The sequence below is a fragment of the Tachysurus vachellii genome, chromosome 14 (genome assembly GCF_030014155.1).
Source record: "Tachysurus vachellii isolate PV-2020 chromosome 14, HZAU_Pvac_v1, whole genome shotgun sequence".
NCBI lineage: Eukaryota > Metazoa > Chordata > Actinopteri > Siluriformes > Bagridae > Tachysurus > Tachysurus vachellii.
This window is the reverse complement of record NC_083473.1, coordinates 22469818-22489556: the sequence shown is the minus strand read 5'-3', so window position 1 is coordinate 22489556 and position 19739 is coordinate 22469818. Positions and strand designations below refer to the sequence as shown.

At 42.0% G+C, this 19739-nt stretch overlaps 1 protein-coding gene across 5 annotated transcripts in view; it reads right to left on the bottom strand.

Annotated features, from left to right (window-relative positions):
• The window catches only part of LOC132857087 (GRAM domain-containing protein 2A), a 30563-nt gene that overhangs the window by 6109 nt on the left and 4715 nt on the right, over positions 1 to 19739 (bottom strand). For 4 of the 5 annotated variants that reach the window (XM_060887063.1, XM_060887062.1, XM_060887061.1 and 1 more), the window contains exons 2-9: positions 15380 to 15506; positions 7498 to 7555; positions 5313 to 5385; positions 4912 to 5015; positions 4224 to 4322; positions 3367 to 3438; positions 3145 to 3207; positions 1616 to 1769 (exon numbers count right to left, since the gene is read on the bottom strand). In XM_060887063.1, the coding sequence (XP_060743046.1) occupies positions 1616 to 1769; positions 3145 to 3207; positions 3367 to 3438; positions 4224 to 4322; positions 4912 to 5015; positions 5313 to 5385; positions 7498 to 7555; positions 15380 to 15498 (742 nt within the window). In that variant the 5' untranslated portion in view covers positions 15499 to 15506. Of the gene's footprint in view, positions 1 to 1615; positions 1770 to 3144; positions 3208 to 3366; positions 3439 to 4223; positions 4323 to 4911; positions 5016 to 5312; positions 5386 to 6601; positions 7456 to 7497; positions 7556 to 15379; positions 15507 to 19739 lie in introns of those variants that run through there. The other variant, XM_060887065.1, reaches the window with a different exon arrangement.

The following is a 19739-nucleotide window of genomic DNA, read 5'->3' as shown; positions in this document are numbered from 1 at the left end:
CTTTAAAGCAGAATTCGACCGGCATTCTGGAAATCTGGAAGGAGTAATAATTAAAGTTACCATCTATTTATTTAGGTGAAACTGAAGGGTTTGACTAAAAATGCTTGAATATAGAAATGAATGCTGCTCATCAGAATCAGAATCAGGTTTATTGGCCAAGCGTGTTGACACCGGAAACCGGAGTACCCGGAGGAAACCCCGAGGCACGGGGAGAACATGCAAACTCCACACACACAAGGCGGAGGCGGGAGTCAAACCCCCAACCCTGGAGGTGGAGGCGAATGTGCTAACCACTAAGCCACCGTGCCGCACGTCTCGTCCAAGACGATAAAAAAAAAAAACATAATGTGTAAAGAATAACCTTGTTTTACCTAAACAGCTTTTGACCGAATACTTTCCTATCATGAGTATCGTGAAACAGCCTTTAACACATACACTGGCTTACTTAAAACACAAATAAATGTTTAAAAGAACATTTTACATGTGTGTATGTGTGTGCTTGTGTATGTGTGTGTATGGGTGTGTATGTGTGTGCATACACTGGCTTACTTAAAACACAAATAAATGTTTAAAAGAAAGATAGAACTCATGATGGCTGAAAGCCTAGAAATACCTCACTATAGTAAGAGTCTGGTTACTTAATAGTTAGTAAGTGTTTCAGCTGTTTTGACTGAATGCAAAGCAGCACAATCATGAGGTGAGTATTACACGAGGGGTAAAGTTATTAGATTAATAATATAAAGCTAATCAAAGTAAAGAACGTGGTGTCATGTGGTCACTACTGTGACGGTATGATAACGTATGTGTGTTTGTGCGTGTTTGTGCTCGTGTGTGCGCATATGTGTGTGTGCGTGTGTGTTTGTGTGTATGCGTGTGTGTATGTGTGCATATGCGTGTATGTGTGTGTATGCGTGTGTGCGAGTGTGTGTGCGCGTGTGTGTATGTGTGTGTGTATGTGTGCGTGTATGCGTGTGCATGTGTGTGTGCGTGTATACAGTATGTGTGTGTTTGTGTGTGTATGTGTGTGTATGCGTGTGTGTGCATGTGTGAGTGCACGTGCATGTGTGTGTGTGAGTGTGAGTCTGTGTATTTGTGTGTTGCGTGTGCGAGTGTGTGTATGCATGTGTGTGTGTGTGTGCGCGCGCGTGTGTATGTGTGTGTGTGTATGTGTGCATGTGTGTGTGTGTCTGTGTATTTGTGTGTTGCGTGTGCGAGTGTGTGTGTGTATGTGTGCATGTGTGTGTGCGTGTATTCGTGTATGTGTGTGCGTGTGTGTGTTGCGTGTGTGAGTGTGTGTGTATTTGTGTGTGTTGCGTGTGCGAGTGTGTGTGTATGTATGTGTGTGTCCGCGCGTGTGTGTGTATGTGTGCATGTGTGTGTGCGTGTATTCGTGTATGTGTGTGCGTGTGTCTCTGTGTGTGTGTGTGTGTGTGTTTGTGTGTGTGTGTGTGTGTGTGTGTATGTATGTATGTGTGTGTCCGCGCGCGTGTGTGTATGTGTGTATGTGTGCATGTGTGTGTGCGTGTATTCGTGTATGTGTGTGCGTGTGTCTCTGTGTATGTGTGTGTGTGTTTGTGTGTTTGTGTGTTTGTGTGTGTGTGTGTGTGTGTGGTACCTTGCAGTTGAGATTCCCTTATAAATGGAGGCTTTTCTGCACTGCTGCTGGAGTTTCCTAAAAGATCAGGGAGAGATGAGGCGACGGATGGAACCGAAGGCTTCCTGCGCCATTTTAACACTGCAGGGTAAGCGCTGGTCACTGGGAACTCATCCTGAGAGAAGAAGAGAGCACAGAGTCAAAGAAAGACAGATGACTTTACAGTTCTGCTTATAAACTATGCTTTTCATATCGAAAATATGGATTAATATATTAATATTAAAAACCCACTGAGTATCTTCCATATTAACAATTAAACCTAACTAAGCTTAATGGTTAAGGGAAGCATTCGCAACATCACACGTTTGCTTACATTTAAACAGGGACCTAATGCAGATTCCTGAAAATTAAATATTACAGATACATATAACAAGTGATTCTTGCATGATTGTAAAGAACATGTGGTGTCATGTGGTCACTACTGTGATGGTATGATAACGTATGTGTGTGTGCGCATGTGAATGTGTGTTTGTGTGTGCGTGCATGTGTCTATGTGTGTGTGTGAATGTTTGTGAATGTGTATGTGTGAATGTGCATGTGTGTGTGTATGTGTGTGCTTGTGTATGTGTGTGTATGGGTGTGTGTGTTCATGTGTATGTGTGCGTGTGTGTGTATATGTGCGTGTATGCGTGTGTGTGTATGTGTGAGAGAGAGAGTGTGTGTGTGTGTGCATGTGTGTGTCTATGTGTATGTGTGTGCTTGTGTGTGTATGTGTGTGCATGTATATGTGTGTGCGTGTATGTGTGCATCAGTGTGCATGTATGTGTGTGTGCGTGTATTTGTGTGTTTGCATGTATGCGTGTGTGTGTGTGTGTATGTGTGTGCTTGTGCATGTATGTGTGTGTGTGTGTGTGTATGTGTGTGCATGTGTATGGTGTTTGTGTGTGCGTGTATTTGTGTGTTTGCATGTATGCGTGTGTGTGTATGTGTGTGTGTATGTGTGTGCATGTGTGTGTGTATTTGTGTGTTTGCATGTATGCGTGTGTGTGTGTGTGTGTATGTGTGTGCATGTGTATGGTGTTTGTGTGCATGCGTGTGTGTGTGCCAATTGGAAGGTCGTGAGTTTTAATCCCAGGTCCACCAAGCTGCCATTGCTTAACCCCCAAATTTTTCAGTTGTATAAAAATGAGATAAAATGTAAGTGGCTCTGTATGAAGAACGTCTGCCAAACGCTGTAAATGTACTGAAATGTTCTGAATAATCTCAATTTCACACAGATTAGCTTGCACTTGTACAATACTGATATTGAACGTTTCTGTCTGTCTACACACAGACACACACACACACACACACACACGTTGTCTGAGTCAACAGTTTCATCTAAGTTAAGTAAAGCAAACTGAACCTGTACTGAGTCAACAGTGTTGTGTAAAGTGTAGCAGGATGTGCTATAAATACATGACAGATACACGCTGAAGTGGGTGAGTGTGTGACCGTAACACAGTGCTGTGCGATACTGAATCATAGCTCAGAGGATTAAAGTTTCTTACGGTTGACAGTGAGCCAGGTTCTTCTAGATACTGCTTTAGACTCAGACTCTTCTTCCCATTGACCTGTGGATGATTAAGTCATAGCAAGATGTGCGAGTTTAACAAAACCATTCATGTTTCATGAGCCGTATTATACTACACCATTATACACACATTATACAAACCTATTCTGACTGAGGTGTTATGTGTGTTTGCTCTTATACGTATACGTGTTTGTTTTACCTGCAGGTGAGTGCAAATTCTCCTGAGGACATCGTAGACGCTGTCCCGAGACAGGAGTGAGACAAAAACATACTGAAGAAAGAGAGGTAAAGGTGTTAGCCGTAGATTTTCAGAAGCGATACGAATGATATCTTTCTTAACGTGTTTGAAACATTTATTGTTGACTTTTTATTTATTATATTTTATCACAGAAGAATAATTATGATTATTCTGAGATATGATACCATGTAGGGGGGCACGGTGGCTTAGTGGTTAGCACGTTCGCCTCACACCTCCAGGGTTGGGGGTTCGATTCCCGCCTCCGCCTTGTGTGTGTGGAGTTTGCATGTTCTCCCCGTGCCTCGGGGGTTTCCTCCGGGTACTCCGGTTTCCTCCCCCGGTCCAAAGACATGCATGGTAGGTTGATTGGCATCTCTGGAAAAATTGTCCGTAGTGTGTGATTGCGTGAGTGAATGAGAGAGTGTGTGTGTGCCCTGCGATGGGTTGGCACTCCGTCCAGGGTGTATCCTGCCTTGATGCCCGATGACGCCTGAGATAGGCAAAGGCTCTCCGTGACCCGAGGTAGTTCGGATAAGCGGTAGAAGATGAATGAATGAATGAATGTTACCATGTCCGACAACGACCGACGTCGACGATCCAGATGTTCGGCTAGTATTTATTTATTTACGCTGATGTGTCATTGAACTCTGCATTAAACGCTGCACAGTTTGTGTTTGCCATGTGATATTTGCTTGTCCCGTGTATTTCCATCGACTCTGTAGAGGCTGCATTGGGACTTCACAGTCTGGTTTGTAAACAAACAGGCATGCAATGAAATGATGCACGTGTACAGTGTATGTCTATGTCTATGAGGATACCTTCTGACTGGTGTCTGTAGTGATGGCGAGGCCATTTGGGACCAGACCGGCTGTTTTGTGCTTCTTCACCAGACGAACTGAAACTACAGGGATAGCCACCTGTGTCACACATACACACACACACGCACGCACACACACACACATTAACGACTAACCTGCTCCTGTCTCCCTCATTATGGCTCCTTGTTTCATTTTCCTAGTTAAAGCACATTCAAATCAGTTACAAGGGAGTAAAAAAAAATGTCTTATGTAACTACGTCCACTGACACGAAATAAATGTTCAACCAGCAGAAAAGTACACAACGTTCCTGATAGCGGGTCAAGGTTTGAGGATGTACCGAGTTTGTGATTAGGTCACGAGCCCTGTGTTCTACTGACCCGTGTCCATAACTATTGAAGATAACTCTCGGTGCTATTCAGAACAATTTTGGAAAGGAAGCGTGATTCTTGGAAAGCAATGTGAAGTATTATACCTTGGGTTTATGAACAAGGTTTATCATCTCCACCGGTCAAGTAAAGCGTTTTGAGTTACTCCTACGTCATCGAATCTCTCTTAAATTTTAAGCTATCGATTTAAACAGCGACGACTTTAGACCTTAGGAGAACGGTGACACGATCAAGGGGAAGTGTAAATACACTCCTTAGTTTAAAAGGACACAATCTATGTGTCCTAGCCTCCATAACTAACCTTGATGTCCTTGCCAAACAGGTTAGCGTAGAAACACAGCCAGTTGCGGGAGATATAGAGTCGTCCTTGCAGCAAGATATCCCTCAGGAGAGCGCACGAGTACACTGAAAGTCCAAGCAGAAATGTAATAAGGGTCATTTTTCCTTCCTATGAAATGGTTTCAAACTCTACAGCTGCCAGAACAAATCTGCTGTGGTAACGAGTAAAAGTTTACGTTTCTGCTAAGCGAACTAAACTAAGTACTGTAACCGATACACGCCAACATGCCACGTTAAATAAACCCATTTGACGCTGTGTTGTACAACGAAACAGATCCGACATCGAGTATGTTTATGGCTAAACCAGGACGACCCACGCAATGAGAAACACACACGTCTTAGACGGTAAACCCCGTACTGTACCTTTCATAAGGATCTCCTCTTTGGGAATGTTCTGGAAAAGTTTGTGGTATTGAGAGTTGTATTTGCTGACAGTCTGTAAGGAGAGACAAGGTAGTGAGGTTAGATGGTAAAGCACGTCTTCTGAATGCCTGCTTCTGTCCAGCTGGTGTCCAACGTGGTACAATCTGTGTGTCATCTCTGACACTATACGGGTTTCCCATAAGTCCGGCAAGATCGGAGAAAGAAATTAATAAATGTCAAAACAAAAAGGCTTTATTTTTAGAACTTGCTCATTATACCCAACATTTTTCTTAACACTTAAATTGTGACATAATATCCAGTCAATCGAAAGACACCAATGATGAGTAAACATTGAGCATTTCTCATTTTCTTTGCGTATACCTGCGTTTTCAAATTGACCTCGATTTTCTATGAGCAGAATCGTTCGGATTTGTTCCTTGTATCCTTGCTCGGATACATTATGGTTAATATTCGTCGCTGTCGGGCAGAAACCTCGTATGTCCAAATTTGGTCAATTTCATATTTTTTCACATATCGATGCTATTGGTCAGTCCCCACGTGGGTCTGTTATTTTTACAAGTTATTAACCAATCTAAAGTCTTGAAAATAGCTTGAGCGCAAATCTCATAACTCCATTGGACACTTCAACTGTCCACCTCTTCCTCACTCTGCGGGAGAGCTTCACGGCATATTTCTCCTCAAGAAGAGTCGCAACGAATCAACACGTCTTCTGAGGTAAATGTCTTCAAAACACTGGGCTCAATGAAAAAAAATCTTGACCCCCGCTAGTTCTGGTGCTCGTCTGAGGACAGGAATTTAGCGCAAGACAATCCACTGCAACGCGGACTAAACCCTGTGTACTGCAGATAAGGTACGGCGTTTTTTTAATTTTCTGAAAAATAACGGTTTTGGAGATACAAGGATTCCGCCCGACAGCGACGATATACACTAAATTCTATATTAACCCTGTGACGCTAAACTAATCGGACACGCTGTACATTTATACATCAAGCACTGAGTGACGGTTAAGTGATTGGATCAATTCTACAATTCTGCCGAAGACGACTCGTATAAAAAGGACCAAAAGGAGTCCGTAGCAATCCATGAGCAAAATACATTGGCTGAGAAAAAACAACTGTATATAACAAATACAAACTTAACTACATGTATAATTACTTTCATTGCTTCTGATTTCTGCAGCTAGATACCAGAAAACATTATTAACGACATGCAAATTCAGTCATTTAGAGAAATATGCTCCTTCCTGCTGTCATGATCTCTTTCCTCACCTTGATCCACTTTCCGAATCTCCCTGACTCCAACACCATCTTACTCCAACACCATCTTACTGCTGTATTAGACTCCACGACTCTGTTACGCTCTCAGCTCTTTGTGAACTCAGATCTCCTTCTTTCACTCCAGTTTATCATTGATACGCTACATCATTAATCCACTGATCTTTACCTGTCAGGAACGGAAAGTCTCACACCTGCATCTCAACTGGAAACAAGCAGAGATTTCCGCTTGATAAAAACGTAAATGAACACCATCGGAGAGGCATATTGCTATCCTCTGCCTAATGTTTAACCATCTAAATGAATCAAGCCAGCAGGTGAACTAGCAGGCCAAACAGCGGAAAAGCACACTGGTGAGATTAAGGAAACGGGTAATGATTAGACTTGCGCTGGAATGCACGTCCTACTCGCAGCGCTAGAAGCTGAAGCATCGAACCCGCTGTTACACAGGAGCCTCTGGGACTTGAAATGAGCGTAAAAGCAGACTTCAAGTCGGAAAAGTTACACAGCCAAGTGCACGACAAAAGAAACATTCACCCACAGCAGGAACTAAACTGCACTACAGTACAAAGACTAGGGCTAGAAAACAAATATCCTGATGTCACACAAAGCACAGTGGCACAAAATCTTCATCAAATTTGTGATATAAATAAATAACGCGCACATACAGTATAAACCCCTACGTAAACAGATAGATAAACAGTAAGAAAACTTGCACATGCACTGTACAGAAATCCATGCACACACACACACACACACTGCACACACAGCAAACAGTAAAACAGCACAGGATGAATGGAAAGCGTTGAACGAAGTCTGAATGCTTTGTTTCACACCCATGAAATATTAAGTTTCATCCATTGTTAAAAGAAAGAAAAGATGACACTCACAGATCCCCGATAGCATTTCTTTACATCTTCATATGAGAGATCATCTATCAGCTGCAGCCTATGACAAAGAAACACACACACACACACACACACACACACAAATATAATCACACTGAAATTTTTGCCCCAGCCAATAACAAATATCATAAAGGTCTACGCTAATAATTTATACCTCACATATAGAAATGATTAAGAAAAGAAAAAGTAAAAAAATGATTAATAAATATAAACATCCTTGAAACACAAAATCCTGCTTTTTTTAAGATGCATTTGAATTTTTTTTGTTTTACATAAAAAGAAAACGTGTTTTACATAAAAAGTACACAACTGCATCGATCTAAAGGGGCTGTTTTTGAGAAGGCTGTGTTTCAACCGCTCAGTGAACATGTTTCTTTCCAGAATATTTGAAAGTCAGCAGCTATTTTTACCATATTAGAAATGTAAAGAAATGAAAAAAAAAGAAGAAGAAGAAGAAAAAAAAAAAGCTGGTTTGCTGGTGGAATTTTGTGTTTATGCATCAGGAATGCAAATCCAGCCCTGGTGTATATGTAATAGGGCAAGTTGAGGCACAGCTTTAAAACCCACAGACATGCTCCACAGACACTTGCTCCTCCCTGGCTGCAAACTGTGCAAATATCGCTTCCTCGGACGCCACGCACATCTCGAGTCATGTCGTGTAGTCATGTCGTGTAGCAGTCGTTCGGCTGCAACTGCCAAACTATATCTGCTCGAAAGGCAGAAGATATTTTCATTTGCTCGTAAACAAGAAACCAGCTGGCGGAAAACCGCGATGATGACGTCGCTTAAAAGAAATGACCATATTATACTAATAAAACACTATGAATCAGAATCAGCATGACAATCTGGACCATTATGGACAAGTTAGGATGATTAGACCGGTACCTGCACACCGCTCAAAGGTCTTAAGTCTCCGAGTCGGGTCTGTGAGGTATTTGAAAAAAAAAAAAATTAACTTATAATTCACAACCTCTGTTTTATTTTTTTATTTTTATTTCTATTTTTTTTATCTTTCGGCCGCTCCCTGTTCAGTCGCCACATCAGATCACATGGACCGTTATTAGATTCGGCATAGTTTTTTTTTTAGGCCAGATGCCCTTCCTGACGCCACTCTCCCATTTCCCCCCGGCTTGGGACCGACACTGAGAGTTATCTTTTCAGTGGCCGGGTTAGATTTCTGCCTGGGTATCGAACCCGGACCGCAGCAACGAGACCACAGGATCCTGCCGCTGGAGCACCAGGAGTCATTACATAATTCACAACCACTGACAAAGGAAAAAAAAGGCAAAGAACAAGCCAAATAAGTCTGAATTCCTACTTTGGAACTTGAGACGGTCTCCAGAATTTTCAGAGTTCCTTTAAGTTCACAATTTAAGTCAAATCAACATAGTTGCTACAGCATCGGGAGTAAAACAAATCTCCTCTCTCTCTCTCTGTTGAGCTGCACATGCTATTCCTGAGATCCCACTGATCCTTGACCTGCTTGAATGCACAGAGGTTCAAAATGACTGCATTCTGATCTTCAACTTTCTTCTGCTCTCCAGGATTTGCAGAATCGACCACAGTAGGGTTTAAACTTCACTGCACAAACTGGGTCACAAAAACAAAATCTCTGACATGAGCTGTCTGGAGCTTTCAGTGGTGAGTGGAATGACGTCACTAACACATCATGTACCAACAAGTATAAACGTGTGCATTAGTACATGCACAGAGAAGCTTCCCACCTACTCACTCAGAACCAACCATACACACACACTGTAACACAGCCATACTGTACACACACACTGTAACACAGCCATATTCACTATAACACAGCCATACTGTACATACACACAGTAACACAGCCTTATTCACTATAACACAGCCATACATACTGTAACACAGCCATACACACTATAACACAGCCAACCATACACACACATACACCCACTATAACACAGCCATAAAAACTATAACACAGCCATACACACTATAACACAGCCAACCATATACACACTATAACACAGCCAACAGTATACACACTATAACACAGCCATAAACACTATACACAGCCAACACAGCCATACACACACTATAACACAGCCATACACACTATAACACAGCCATACACAGACTATAACACAGCCATACACACACTATAACACAGCCATACACACTATAACACAGCCATACACAGACTATAACACAGCCATAAAAACTATAACACAGGAATACACACTATAACACAGCCATACACACACTATAACACAGCCATATACACACTATAACACAGCCAACCATATACACACTATAACACAGCCAACAGTATACACACTATAACACAGCCATAAACACTATACACAGCAATACACACACTATAACACAGCCATACACCCACTGAAACACAGCCATACACCCACTCAAACACAGCCATAAACACTATAACACAGCCATACACACTATAACACAGCCATACACAGACTATAACACAGCCATACACACTATAACACAGCCAACCACATACACACTATAACGCAGCCATTAACACTATAACACAGCCAACACAGCCATACACACACTATAACAAAGCCATAAACACTATAACAGAGCCATACACACACTACGACACAGCTATACACACACTATAACACACAACATGACTAAATTTAATCAGGAGTATTTATATTTATCATTTATAATTAAATATATAAGTAATTTTATTAATACTGGGCAGCAATTACAGCTTTGAGCTTAGTGGTTTCAGACTCAAACACAATACATTATGAAAATAAGGGTGGGTGGGTGTTAATGACCAGGTCAAGTAGGTGTGTTAGAGAAGGGAAATCACTAAGACCACAGTGCCATACATCCTTTGGAAAAACTCAGCCTGCTCTGCAACCTGGCGTTATGGTCTAGCTCACATGAAATGTGTCAAAGCTGCTGAAAACGTGCTCATAGCTCAGTTCTGTCTCGTCTTTGTCACCTTAACAAACTCAACTGACGTCCGCAGTGAGAAACGAGGGTTTGACAGACATGTACAGTCGATGACATCCTAGTAAATATAGAGAGGAAAAAATATTACTGGCAGATATCATGTCAATAAACGCCAACCTCACACACACACACACACACACACACAAAAGCTGTGAGGAGAATGAAGTCTTTGGAGAAAAGGTTAGAATCCGCCATACTGAATCATCAATGTGTCTGTGCAAAGACTGACATGTTTATGGCAAGCATCGTTTTTGTCTGCGGCAATAAAAAATGTTCAGACTAAATATTTTGAAACACAATATGACAGGATTAATTATGCCAAAGTGAAAGACTTTGTGTAACCTGTAAAAGCAGTGGAGTACAAAACTGGGGCTGCACACAGCAAAGAGAGGTCCATGGGTCAGTTCATCAGCCAGTGAAAGTTTTTAGTCTTCATATTTTCAGTAGAACATTTGGTTAAAAAGTTAGAAATATCCTGGTATTGACTTAGGTAGATTTCACACCCGAGCTTTTTCCACAAGCTTTTCAGCCTTGAGTTTGGCATAAGTAGTTATTTTAAGAACTGTTCCCTGGTCCAAGTGGGAAAAAAATCAAAATAAACCAGTGGTGTGGGTTTAGCTTCGACTGAACCGCGGCACTTTCCACATCAGGTGTAGAGATTTTGTGCACGCAGAACCACATACTCCAATATCACCTTACTTACTGTCTCTATTATTGTGGTGCGGGTGAAAACATTGTTGTGGTTGTTAATATAAAGATCCAGTCGTTCACAGACGTGGAGTAACGTCATGAGCTCACTGTTGTGGTCCGAATCCAAAAAGCACCATTCTACACCACGCTTACATGTATTAATAGTAGAGAAAAAAATTTCTTTGCACAATTTTTTTGCACTTACAAACTTTTAAACTAGCCTTAAGACCACAATTACCCCCAAACACTCACAGCCTCCATCAGTAAACAGCTGATGACTTCGACATGATAGACTTCATTTTAAAAGTAAAATGAATTTATTGATTACACAATTGGGGGGGCACGGTGGCTTAGTGGTTAGCACGTTCGCCTCACACCTCCAGGGTTGGGGGTTCGATTCCCGCCTCCGCCTTGTGTGTGTGGAGTTTGCATGTTCTCCCCGTGCCTCGGGGGTTTCCTCCGGGTACTCCGGTTTCCTCCCCTGGTCCAAAGACATGCATGGTAGGTTGATTGGCATCTCTGGAAAATTGTCTGTAGTGTGTGAGTGCGTTTGTGAATGAGAGTGTGTGTGTGCCCTGTGATGGGTTGGCACTCCGTCCAGGGTGTATCCTGCCTTGATGCCCGATGATGCCTGAGATAGGCACAGGCTCCCCGTGACCCGAGGTAGTTCGGATAAGCGGTAGAAGATGAATGAAGGAATGAATGAATGAAGATGTATATACAAGGATTTGCTTTAGATTAATTAGCCTAAAGATATATAAGCAGGTTAAAGCTACTGTATAGCACTTTAATACTATACAGATAAAGAAGGAAACACACATCACTTATCACAGAATCTGTTCTGAGTACAGATTCAGCTCAGCTGTAGTTTAATAATAATTTTAGACTCTAAATGAAATGATTACATGCAGGATGTTGCGACGCACTACGGCTTCGTAGCAAAGACGTCATGGAAGCGAGCATTTTTTCCTCACTGTCCTGAAGGCTGGTTCTCAGATCTCAAGCTTGCAAGATAAATAAAGGTCTCAGTCATTAATATGAAAGTGAGTACTGTATATTATGCTCGCGTGTCGCTTTGTGACACACTTACTGCTTCCATTCATTCATCAGTAACTGTGTTTTCCCAGACAGGATGGCGATTATTTGTCAATTTATTTTGACAACCAGAAATCAGCTGAACTCATCTACGATGAACCATCTTCTCTATTTCGTCCTGATGTGCCTTGAATAAAAAATAAATAAAATAAAATGTGCTTTGTCGCGCTGGCTCACTAGATTAGAGTTGGTCCCATTGTGTGGTCTTAAACACTGATTGCTCTGTTTCTGTGTCATTACCAGCTCCTTGTGTGTGTTAAGTTGTTAGCTTAGGAAGAGGGAGGATGGCGAATTCTACCTAACGAGGCCTAGTCTCAGTACCGAAACACGCCGCTAATATCCGTCCGTGACGTCCTTTTCATTTCGCTCATTTTACTCTCTCATGTGTGATGAGGGATGCGCTGATGTTACGTTAAATTACTGTGTCGATGTACTCGATCATTTAAAATGTTTACTAGCATTCAAAAGAGCAGTGAAGGAAAATAACACCATTTTGTGCTGCTTATTGTTTTGTGCTTAGCATCAAACTTTGGCACTGAGCGTGAGACATTTATTTACTTGCTAAACTCTAACACTTACTCCTTTGAACTTTTTAGCTTAAATACTTAACTAGGATTAGAAAGTAAGACTCACTGCCATGTAATACTTTTACTGTATGATTAAAAAACTGAAGCGATTAGACTTACGCTACAGTACACAGTTGTCCAAGAAAAACCTGAAGCGTTCAGACGTATCTATAAAGTAAGATGTCAAAATTTCAGCATGTGAAGTGTTTTCCCAGGCACGTGCACCGTACAGTACGTAGTCATAGATAATATGACGCTTTGTTTGGATCGTTTGCGTTCAACTTGCATCGTGTCGAACTTCCGAAGTCTATTTGCGCGTCAAAGCATGTGAGGAAAGACCCAGTTACGTAGCCAAACATCTTTATGGAAGACTGACTGTTTTTTTTACCATCACCATGTTTGTTAAAACTGACTCCTTACACAAGAGAATCACTGCAGGAAGATTACAAAGCATCTGAACACGGCTGGCTTCCTCTCAGGATTAGTCTGTCAAATATATTGCTCTAAAAAAGGCTTCATAATAACAGCCTCAGGCAACCACCTCCTGAATGGAACAATATTTTGACATGTTCGGTACGTAATTATTCAAATCTAACAAATTACATCTATGCCTCTTGTTAGTAGCCGTAGATAATTAGTTTGGCGGTATGAGCTTTCTATCATTTTGAGACGACCTTCAGTTCCTACACATGACACTGAGCTATAATCCACAACTAAGGTTCTGAATGAAAAAAAAAATGGTTGTGTGTTTTGACCTGCTATTTATAACTGGTTAGTCGTGTAAAATTTAGCAATTTCGCTAGCTTTGGAGATTCTTTAGCTTTAGTCATGACTATACATGTTCTCCATTTATTCAGAAAAGTAGCTTGTCCCTTTGTGGTATTAAGAAAATAAGTTATGAAACTGAGTTTCTGAGTAATGTCTGAGTAATAAGGACAATCACGTCATTTGTTATTTCTGTGCTAAGAAATGTGCTAAAAGCGATCCTTTACGCTAAAATATTCTGGCCACTCCCCTTGTCTGACAAAAATAACATTTCTTTTAATTGCAATACCTATACACATATACACATATGTCATAAAGATAAATCTTTAGTCTTTAATCTCTGTCACGTCGCTGGACACACCCACATCTAGTCAACGGTTGCTGGCGCTCAAATTGGCAGCTGTCACTGAAAACGAACGCTCTCCAGACGCTGTGTCGCCGTGAGTCGCTGTATATGAATGTAGCTAACAACTGGACTTGCTAACGGTGTTAATGACAGTCGGCACGTCAGAAAGAAAAAGGGGACAGCGAAGACATGAATGTTCATTCAGCAACAAATCGAATCGAGGCTGAACTTGTTTTTTTTACAGACGTGTGATTTGGCGATCAAGCAGCTGATTGGCTGTCTGACTCTAAATCTAAAACTGACTCTAAATCGAATACCAACATCTTTGGATTTTGTTCTGCCAACAGCTCTGAATATAGTGCTTTGTAATACTCACTCACTCACTCACTCACTCTTTTTCTACCGCTTATCCGAACTACCTCGGGTCACGGGGAGCCTGTGCCTATCTCAGGCGTCATCGGGCATCAAGGCAGGATACACCCTGGACGGAGTGCCAACCCATCGCAGGGCACACACACACACTCTCATTCACTCACGCAATCACACACTATGGACAATTTTCCAGAGATGCCAATCAACCTACCATGCATGTCTTTGGAGGAAACCCGGAGGAAACCCCCGAGGCACGGGGAGAACATGCAAACTCCACACACACAAGGCGGAGGCGGGAATCGAACCCCCAACCCTGAAGGTGTGAGGCGAACGTGCTAACCACTAAGCCACCGTGCCCCCCTGCTTTGTAATACAATACCTTCGTTTTAGGGCTGGTTCCAGCCAATTATATTAGGATGAGCTGGTACAAATAATAGGTGTACAGTCAGTGTTCATGGCCCGAACACCTAATCCAGTAATCTTATAACCAATATTTACAAAATTCCACAGAGCCCTGACTCTTTCACACACAAACTAAACTACACTCAAGATCCTCTTGACATAAAAGCGTAGTGTTGATGCTTGTTGCACATGATTGTAGCTGGATGCACGCTTCTGTAACCCCTTTGTCATGTGCTACTTTCCAGTCGAAAAATAAATACAACATCCTTCTTGTTAGCAGTGGCATATTTACGCCATGGAAAACAAAAGCTTGCGTCCCCGAAGAACAGAGAAGTGCGGCCTTGGTCGAGGGCGAAACTTTAATTGGGTGGGCAAGATCTAAATTTAGGTTCATTTCGATGTTCATTAGCCACTGTCAATGTTTAATATTTAAGATTTCACGCTTTTATGCGAAGCTGTGCTTGACTTAACCTTATTTTCTAAACCAGTTAGTGTGTTACAGGCTTAGACCTGCAGCAAAGAGGAGTCAGTAGCTATGATTTCATTTCTGACATGACTCACAGGGATGTACCAAATCTTTCCAGAAAATTCCCTGTTGTAAACATCTGACTAAAAGAAGAAGTGGTATTATAGTGAGTGAGGTTGATTTTCTCACATGATGCTTTGTCTGAAATCTTGGGGACAGTGCGTCTCGTCGTCTTTTTGAAGGTCACTGGTCTCCGGCAGGATCACCAGGCCTGCGTCGTCGCTCTGATCCATCTGTTCCGCCATCATCCTTTAGCCTGAGGAGATTCACAAAAAAAAGAAAAGAGAAAATGAGAATAATTGCATGAAATAAATTCATTCAATAATCTGTATCTAGGGGGCACGGTGGCTTAGTGGTTAGCACGTTCGCCTCACACCTCTAGGGTTGGGGGTTCGATTCCCGCCTCCACCTTGTGTGTGTGGAGTTTGCATGTTCTCCCCGTGCCTCGGGGGTTTCCTCCGGGTACTCTGGTTTCCTCCCCCGGTCCAAAGACATGCATGGTAGGTTGATTGGCATCTCTGGAAAATTGTCCGTAGTGTGTGAGTGTGTGAGTGAATGAGTGTGTGTGTGTGTGTGTGTGCCCTGCGATGGGTTGGCACTCCGTCCAGGGTGTATCCTGCCTTGATGCCCGATGACGCCTGAGATAGGCACAGGCTCCCCGTGACCCGAGGTAGTTCGGATAAGCGGTAGAAAGTGAGTGAGAATCTGTATCTATCGATCAACAGGTCAATAAGGTGGAAGTCAACTAGTCCTCTCTTATAGAGGTGTCGTTCTTTTTTATTTCTTACTAGTGCAAATAACCCGTACGACATGATAAAAAGAAACGTGTTTAAGCCGTGGCCTCGGCACAAGTGTATCAAATGGTTTTGAAACCCTGACTGAACTACAGCAGCCCAGGCTGTACTGCCTGTACTGCAACCCTTGTCAATCTGTTCCGACGTGGCGGAAGCCAACAAGCTCCTGGCAAAACCAAATACTTTTACCACGAGCAATAAACCCAACATGTGTCTGAGAAAATGTCATTGCAAGAAATGTCTTAAACCTAGAATAAACATTTTTGCCAAACCTTCATGGAAACATATATAATGCTAAAGCTCTGTTCACAAATACAATGATTTTTTTATCAGCGATTGTACTATGGAGACGTCAGTAGCTGTTCTGGTTGCCATAGTAATAACGTTAAACAGTGGGTGGTGCAACTGGCTGTATGGTCATTTCAGATGACACAATGTGTGCTCTTTGCCGTGGCGCGTTCATGTGCGTTCTACTGTCTGGACTCCCGTTGGTGGCATCAGCGGACACGCCCACATCTAGACAGCAACCGTCGCTGTCGTTCGTCATCGGAAACCTTTTATTTTGGCACATCTACATTGCAACACAGTGAAATTCTTTCTTCACATATCCCAACTTTGGAGGTTGGGGTCAAAGCACGGGGTCAGATATGATACAGCACCACTGGAGAGGGTTAAGGGCCTTGCTCAAGGGCCCGACAGTGGCAGCTTGGCAGTGCTGGGGCTTGAACTCAAATCCTCAAACCCAGAGAGATCCTTAACAGCTTAATAGGGATATTAATATATAATCGTGTCCCAAAATGGACGCTAGACAATAAGAGAGCGGGTGATGGGAACAGGGAAGAGTGGACAGAATGCGAATTTACTGGACAGGCTGATAATAGACACTAAATATAAATGGGAGAATGTGAGCGAAAGCAACAGACAGACGAGGTGTGACGAAAGGAAGCACGGAGGCAAATCTTGAGATGTAAAAACGACACATTATAATCACATGATTTAACAGAAACATGCATTCGCCTAATAGAACAAATAAGAAGAATAAGTTAAATAGAATAATAATCAAATAAGAATAAGTTTCTAAACCAGTGTTTTTTTTTTTTTTTTTTATAAAATACAACATTGATGATCTGTGTTGCAGATCAAAGTGTTCATTGTTGTAAACGACATGAAACAGATTTGAACTTAAGATTTAAAATAGTATTTTAAATGCTTTATGTGAAAGCAGAAGGATCTGGTAGCTCAGTTGACTCGTGCACCTCAGAACATGTATTTACCTGCCAAAGAACAGCCCAGAACTCATACCTCAGGTACAACTGAGTGATGGTAAAAAAAAACAAATGGTAAAAAAAAACAAATGGTAAAAAAAAAAAAACAATTTAATAAATCTAATAAATAAACCTATGACTTCAACAGTATGCAAACCACATGCTGCTAAACCTTCAGCTAAAACAGCCTCCTCTTTTCTTCTACACAAGGTTGTAAATGCCAGGGCTGTCTTCCTGCTGTCAAAACACAGGGGTGGCACTGGGGGAGGAAAGGGCTTGTTTCTCTGGAATGCATCCAGGGGGTGGACAAACAAATGACTCCCCAGGGAAAGCATGCAGCTACTCAGAGGATCTGGCATAGTGTTTGGAGATGTGATTAGAATCAGGACAGAGATGGAGAACGAGTTGGAACCCACAGTGTTGGAACTACACAAAGGGCTTTTATGTTACGAGTCTCGCCTGGAGACACAGAGAGAAGAAGCTGGGATGAGAAAAGTGGAGTACAGTTTTCATACTTTATAACCGAGATATTCCAGTAAAGACCAAAAGCAACATTAAGCACTCACTCTCACTCATTTTCTACCGCTTATCCAAACTACCTCAGGTGTCATCGGGCATCAAGGCAAGATACACCCTGGACGGAGTGCCAACCCATCGCATGGCACACACACACACTCTCATTCACTCACACACTACGGAAAATTTTCCAGAGATGCCAATCAACCTACCATGCATGTCTTTGGACCGGGGGAGGAAACCGGAGTACCCGGAGGAAACCCCCGAGGCACAGGGAGAACATGCAAACTCCACACACACAAGGCGGAGGCGGGAATCGAACCCCCAACCCTGGAGGTGTGAGGCGAACGTGCTAACCGCTAAGCCACCGTGCACCCAACATTAACCATCAGTATAGAAATTTATTAGTCTCTTGCGACTGAATGTGTGTTTTTTTTCCTATATCAAATCCTAAATATTACCATTTTAGGCGTTTGCAAAGATGCTAAGATATGAACACGGACAAACGCACGTACCGGCTTAGAAATCTCACACTATGCTAGTAGACCGTGAGCCACCAAGACAGAAAGCAGTGGGTTTGATGAGACGGATGATGAGTTTGTTTTTTTAAAAAAATGGAGGAAGAAGAGATGGATAATTATTTCACTACAATTAAGATTCAAGGCTTTGTTTGTCATGTAAACTCGCGGTGAAATGAAATACAGCTCCCGCTAGACCGTGCATATAAATAAAAGTTACAAAAAAAATTTAGAAATAACAAGAGAAAAAAGAGACTTGAGTAATAGAATGAAAAATAAAGGTAACAGAATGGAAGTTTCGTAAACTGATGGAATAAAATGGTACCAAATTGGAATCCAAAACATTTCAAACAGGATTCCTGACCTTCAGTTAAAATCAGCTTGGTGCATATTAATACATGATAAACTATTATAACTCCTAATAAACTATTAGAAATCAGAATCAGAATACTTTATTAATCCCCATAAAAATAGAGCCTTATATACCAGAGGTGGGAGTAAGTCACACGTGTGCAAGTCACAAGTAAGTCTCAAGTCATGAACGTCAAGTCAAAGTCAAGTCGAGTCTTTTTTTAATATTTGTCAAGCAAGTCTCAAGTCTCAAATTTGCGACTTAAGTCTGACTCGAGTCAGGTCATATGACTCGAGTCCCCAATATAAATGATAACACTGGCTACTACAGACTCATAGAACATCTATTAAGCTACATTCATATCATTTACAGATGCTCTTAACCAGAGAAACGTACATACATCTTATTTTATACATGTGAGCAGTTAAGGTTAATGACTCTTGCTCAGGGACTCAGGGGTAACACTTTGGCTGTTGTGGGATTCGAATACATGTACGTTCGATCCCGTAGTCCGTCCCTTTCACTTTTTTGCTGCGAATCTCCAGCTGCTGTACTATGAAGTCATCAGTAGGCGTTCCTAGTACTGGTTGCCATAGTGATCACGGTTATCGGTGGGAGACGCAGCTAGCATTCCAAATCAAGATTTCTTTACTGTCTTCATGGAAGCAGTGGTGGCTCTGGGGTGTTGATCAGAGGATCGGGGTTCAAGCCCCAGCACAGCCAAGCTGCCACTGTTGGGCCCTTGAGCAAGGCCCTCAACCCTCCCTGCTCCAGGGGTGCTGTATCATAGCTTCCCCTGCACTCTGACCCCAACCTCCTCAGTTGGGGTATGTGAAGAAAAGAATTCCACTGTGCTGTAATGTATATGTGGCGATAATAAAGGCTTCTATGCCCCCCGTTTCGTCTCATTCCCATTGGTTGTCACTGCACCAAGTCGTTCCATATTCGCATAAAGTTCAACTTTTCTTAACTCTGAGTGACGCCGGATTTTGTAAACATTAAATTTTTTTTTAAAAAAGATCTGTTTACTCAGGTTTATATTTA